This window comes from Ranitomeya imitator, chromosome 8 (assembly GCF_032444005.1).
Source record: "Ranitomeya imitator isolate aRanImi1 chromosome 8, aRanImi1.pri, whole genome shotgun sequence".
Lineage (NCBI taxonomy): Eukaryota > Metazoa > Chordata > Amphibia > Anura > Dendrobatidae > Ranitomeya > Ranitomeya imitator.
Genome location: NC_091289.1, coordinates 19,097,428 through 19,103,427, shown reverse-complemented (window position 1 = coordinate 19,103,427; position 6,000 = coordinate 19,097,428). Strand labels below are relative to the sequence as shown.

General features: G+C 41.5%; 1 protein-coding gene across 19 annotated transcripts in view; it reads right to left on the bottom strand.

Moving 5' to 3' along the window:
• Positions 1-6,000, bottom strand: part of FOXP1 (forkhead box P1) — a 704,299-nt gene that overhangs the window by 60,998 nt on the left and 637,301 nt on the right. For all 19 annotated transcript variants that reach the window (XM_069736485.1, XM_069736483.1, XM_069736488.1 and 16 more), the window contains one exon: positions 4,935-5,039. In XM_069736485.1, coding sequence (XP_069592586.1) covers positions 4,935-5,039 — 105 coding nt within the window. The remainder of the gene's footprint in view (positions 1-4,934; positions 5,040-6,000) is intronic.

The following is a 6,000-nucleotide window of genomic DNA, read 5'->3' as shown; positions in this document are numbered from 1 at the left end:
AAAGAAAAAGGACAACACGTATTGTATAGAAATTTTTTTTTACAATTCCAAAGCCGAGCCGTAACCTGGACCAGTATCAATGCATTTGAATGATCTCATCTCTTTCTTCTGGCTAAACTCCAACACACAATTTCATTAACCCAGGTACTGCAGGTGATAAAACTCATTTTTCCCTAAAGAGACAGCTAAAAAGTATCATTTATACATTTATGAAGTACCAGCAATCAAAATTATGGATTTTCTAAAAGGTTTTTAACTACTTTTATTGAATAGAGAAATCGCTGTCTCAGACTTTTGTGACACTACAGCCAACAATAAATTTCAGCATTTAGACATAGCAGTAATATGGTCACCAGTGTCAATAAAAGTGTGAATTGAAGATGATCCTTGTCTTCCAAGTAATACTTTCCAATTACGCTCCGGAAATATTAATGTGCACAGTAACCTCAGTAGCTGGAGTGATTTTTTTTTTTTTAATGCACACGTATGTGGAGCAATGAAGAACAATGCGTGACTCCGAGCATAAAGCGCTTTTCCCTCCCAGAATGTCAAAACTACAGGCTTGGCCTCGTGAACTCTTAGTGGTTAATCCCCAGAGCTGGACATGAGCGGCACAATGATCTGGCACAATGATCCATTCTAGGAAGCACTAGAGGGCAGTGTCGTATTTAGGCCAAAATGACCTGTGTGTCCTACAAGGTCTCGAACAGTATGGGTCACACCAACACAAGATATGGAAATGAATAGGTCTGTATGAGGTCATGAGTTTTCTGAGATGGTAGAGTGTAATTCTATACATAAGCCACCCCAAAAAAATTACAAAAACAGTTGCAAAGTTGATACTTTAGATATAGTCAAGTACGTTGTTGGGTGATAGGAACAATTACCGAGGTGGACTACATAATGTTTCTATGCTTCCATGGAAGCATTCTACTCTACAATTTGGCATTTTATGGGGCAGGATAACATTTCATTTTTTTTTCATGTTGATTGAGGAAAAAAACCCTCATCTGGAGATAACCTATGGGCCCTTAGACGTCTCTGGATGCAACATTAAGTACAACTTTTGTGGAGCCTTGATAAGATTTATTAACAATACACTTTTCAATGGGTCAAGAGGCTACAGATTCCAGCTAACTGAGCCTTATAAGACAAACAATGTTCCTTTGGTAAAAAGTATGCAAATTAGCTCTCCTTCAGGAGAAATAAAGTGGGCTGTCTACTGGCACCCATTGGAGAAAGCTATAATGGGTGGTATTACAATGGCCAATCGCGTCATGGGAAATGCAGCTATTTAGGACAACACATTTCAATTTTTGATGAGGTTTTTACTTAACCAGTGCCACCAGTGAATCCAAAAGCAAGCAGAGATACAACAAAAATAACCTGCTTCTTTTTGGAAAATCTTGGTCACTGGGCACTAATTGTCCATGGGTCCTCCGCTGCTCCCGGTATTGGCTGTGGCGCTAACGTCACGTCGAGAAGCGCAGCAGCCAGTCAGCTCAGTGGCCCTGCCTGTGTAGATGGAATACCCCATTCTAAGCACATTAATAGTACAACAGCCAATCAACGTGACATCCTTGCCACAGCCAACACCAGATACTGAGAGGAGCGGCAGAGACTCAGCGGTGGACCCAGGTACGACGAATAACTTGTTTTGTTTTTTATATTTTTATAATAAAATACATCCTGGGATCAAAATTTACAGAAAAGGGAAAAAATCTTTTAAAGGGTAGGGTACACTCAGGTAAAAATGGCAGGTTTAAGTGCCTTATCCAATGTCTATGGAATTCAATACCCATCTCTTCCTTCCTACACGTGCGAATCCAGCCCTCAACCAGTTTGACACTAGCTAAATACTGGTGTATTTGTGGTCTCATACCAGGTTGGGAAGCCGGTCTTTAAGTCTAATGATCGGAACAGACATCAGAAGGATCTAGGACGCGATCAGTAAAGGGTCAGTAACATTGTGAGATGTGATCAAAACAGATGAAAATCGAATTTTTTCCCTACATTGTGGACCCGCCACATTAACAGGTCAAAAAAATCAGTACTTTTGTTAAAGGGAGTCTTTCTGCAGACAATGAATTTTCAGGCACTTGAAGCACCATTGGTGTGGTCAAGCATTCCGGTGCACCTTCCTGCCTACCGTACTTATTTTCCATCGATCTTCGCCCTCTCCTAACTTCTGTCATTTAAAGAAGGGGATAGAAATGTTTGCGAAACCAGTAGGTGGGAAGGTAAAATGAACCATGGTGCCGTTCCAAGGGTGCAGAGTGTGGTTTGCACACTCATTTTGTGCGGACAGGCTCAATAATTAATAGTAAATGCATTACAAAGCAAAATCTATTGAATTCAATTTTTTTCTATGTAATTTTAAAGAAAAAAAGATGACTAACATGCAAATGATCATAATTGATGTGTATGGAACAACATACAATTTCCGTGCCACTTGAGCGTGTACCAGCGTATACCTGGTTCCTTTAACATACACTTTGTTTTTCCAAAACCACAAACATCGATCTTGGAATTTCATGTGGAAGTGCTTAAGGGGCTGAAAGTTAACACCTTTGTGAGCTGTACAGCCTCACAGTTAGTGCTAAACAAAAGCCTCTTTGTAGGAACCTTTTTGAAATGTTTTCTTAACATGTTCCAAGTAGTTTTAGGCAAGCAACTAAAGTAAGCAAGATGTTACCACGATAAAAACACTTGTGAAAACATTAGAGAGCTCTTACCAGTACCCTTCTCATGGGCTACACTTTCTTTGAAAAAAAATATATGAAAAGTTATTAAAGCTATTTTTTTAATTTATTTATTACTTTTTTTAGGGGACAGATTGATCAACTTGCATCTGGTCTTGCAGCAAAAAAAAAACAACAAAACAAAATATGCAAAGGGGGAAAAGTTCAGTTAATCCCGGGCTAGGTGAAAGCCATCTGTACGCTTACGTTCTTCGTAATTACCACTTCCTCATTCTTTAGAAAACAAGCCGACACCCACAAAACAAACATTTTCAACGTGAAGAATTTGACATCAAACAGCATAATTTCTTTTGTAGTTAACCCTCTAGTGTTCCCCGGTTAGAAACGGTATAGAGCTTGATGTAAAAATATCATCAAAATAGGATTAAAAAAATTGAGAAAAGCTCAGCAAACAAACAAGAACAATTAACGACTGGTTTCGATCCATATGCTTGTCCATTAGGGGCAGAATAAAAAAAAAAATCAGCTGGGGAGAGGATAAGTAACTTATAGAAAAGGGCTAAAATTTAACAATTGCTCAAAAAAGCCAAAATGTTGTCCTCTTTCTATGCAAATTTCCTCTTCAGGGAGGAAGACGACTTGATCTCTAGTGTCACCTACTGTAAGTAGCAATTCTAAAAGTCAATGTAAAGCTATTAATGAGCCTTGCCACATGACTTAAGATAAAAGGCAAACCAGAATCTATATTTGCAGACACAGTGTTTCAGGGGTGTTGCCACTCATCAGTGCTATGCAAGAGATCAGATTTTCATGTATGAGAGGACTCTGCTATGGGTCTAAAAGGGTAATATCTCTCCTTGCGGAGAGTGACATGCTGGAGTAAGGAGATATATAGGCCTATCAGGCATGCTCCTGTAAGGTCAGAGTTGTCAATGAAGGAAGAGGAGGGCAAGATAAATGCAAAACAAGCAAGTGGGTGGAGCACAGAACTGCTCGGCCACTCCAAGAATGCACCGAGTGCCTTTTCTTGGTTTGTGCTGCCAGACTCCCTTTATATAAGTAGGACACATTAAATGAAGTAGTAAGAAGGAACAAGGGTAAACAGATATGAAATATGTGATCTATGACAAAGTATCATAGGAGCAGGGGCAAACATATCATTGGTGCAAACTGTGCAGCCGCACAGGAGCCCGAGAGGCAACGGGGCCCACTGATAGTTATGAGATTTTGGATGGCAAAGAGCCAAATGTACTGTTTTTGCATAGGGGCTCTCTTCTGTCTGTGTCTGCCACTGCATGGGAGGGTGTAAAGGTAACAGACCCAGTCAGCCAGTAGCTATAGAGGGTGCAGGGGCAGCAGTCAAACTGAGGTCCTGATGCCCAATGGGCCAAAGGTTCTTTTGCCGCCCAAGACGGTACAAGTGTTTTAAATGGCCCATGGAATGTGGGGGCCTTTTTACAGATTTTGCATCGGAACCCATGACCTTTACGTTACACTTTGGGTCACCAACGAAGAGAGATAAGGTCAAAATAGACACTGGCATGTCCTGTACCAATTTTGGGGGCTATGTATGGGGGCATTCAGGGAAAGAAGGATGGGGCATGTTGAATTTCAAAGCCTGATGCCCAATTTGAAGAAGTAGTGATGAGAAAGCGTGCTCACATAAGATCTTATCTGAGCACGCTTGTGTGCTAATAAAGTATCTTCCGTGTGCTCGAATACTATGTTCGAACAAACAATAGCCGCGAGACATAGTATTCGAGCATGCCAAAGATACTCTATTAGCACACGAGCATACTCAGATAACTCCATCGCAGAGCACGCTTGCTCATCACTAGAGAGAAGGTCAAAAGACATTGGTATGCTCTGTACCAATTTTGGGGGCCAAATCTATGTATGGAGGTATCCAGGGACAGAAGGATTGGGCATGTTGAATTTCTAAGCCTGATGTGTGACCTCAAGCTTTCCTTCTTTCGCCATTGGAAACAAACGCTTAGCCGAGCAAGTGCTGAGGGGGCTTAGGAGGAGCATTCATCCTACAGTTCATCATCTGGAGATATATTAAGCCAATCATTATGAGCACATCGACTTTTTTTACAAATGCAAGACCTCCTTTCACCTTAATACAAAAATAAACACAAAAAAATCAAGGCCAAAAAAAGGTAAATACAAATAAATGCATTATATAAATAAGTTTTTGAGTGATGACCTTGGATGTGAACGCAAACTTACTTTAAAAACGATGGGAAATCTTCACAAACAGCTTCACATCCCGGCCACTTGCAGACGCCGTGTCCATATAAGGGGTGATTCTGCATGTAATCCTCATGAGCTGCACTAAAAGAATAAGAAAGACACATCCAAATCAGTGATGGATAATCAACAAGTTGATTTCAATTCTGAGCAAATAAACAGATAGAAATCCCCAGACGGCCTACGAGACGGAGAAGGAACAAAGCCTTTTAAAAATAACTCTTTATGCATATGAACTGTTGTTCCTAATAATGCCCTGCATGCAAAAACAAGTGGAGACCTGTTGTTCTTTTGTGTATTAGACGCTGCAGGAAAACAACATTTTAAGGCATGAGTAATAGGCCTATGAATTAACCCTACAAGACCAGTTTTCTTAGGCTAGGGTCACATTGCGTTAGTGCAATCCGTTTAGCGCAAGCGCTAGCGGATTGCGCTAACGCAATGTTTTCTATGGGGCTGCGGTCGGGGTCGCGGTAACATCCCCGCTCTTGCAGATCCCCGATCTGCGAGAGCGGGGAACGGACCGCGGGCGCGCCTCGGACGCTGCTTGCAGCGTCCGAGGCGCGCCAGGAATCACCGGCGCGTCGCTAGCGCGTGCCGAACATGGCACGCGCTAGTGAAGCGCGTTCCCATTGCCTTCAATGGGCGCGTTAACGGACGCGTTGCACGGCGTTAATTTCGCCGTGCAACGCTGTCCGTTAAACGCGGTCCCATAACGCAATGGGAACCCAGCCTTATTGGTCTGGTCCTTCAGGACACCTTTAGAATGTTTATTTGGCGAAAATTATTTATGTAAATTAGCTCTCTCGTAAGAAGCGCTAATTTACTCTCTCGTTACTCTTCTCGTAAGGAAGAGTAGGAAACAGTCTATCTAGCACCAACTATTGGTAGCTACCTAGAGACGCTAAATAGACAATTTTCTGCGTTCTGCAGTAGAGCTAATTTTCATACATTTTTGCAATGGAGTCTTTAAGACTTCCAACACCAACTAGATCTTTGCAAGAAGAGTTGGTGCATTCCAAGACCTGCTAAAATTATGTATGAA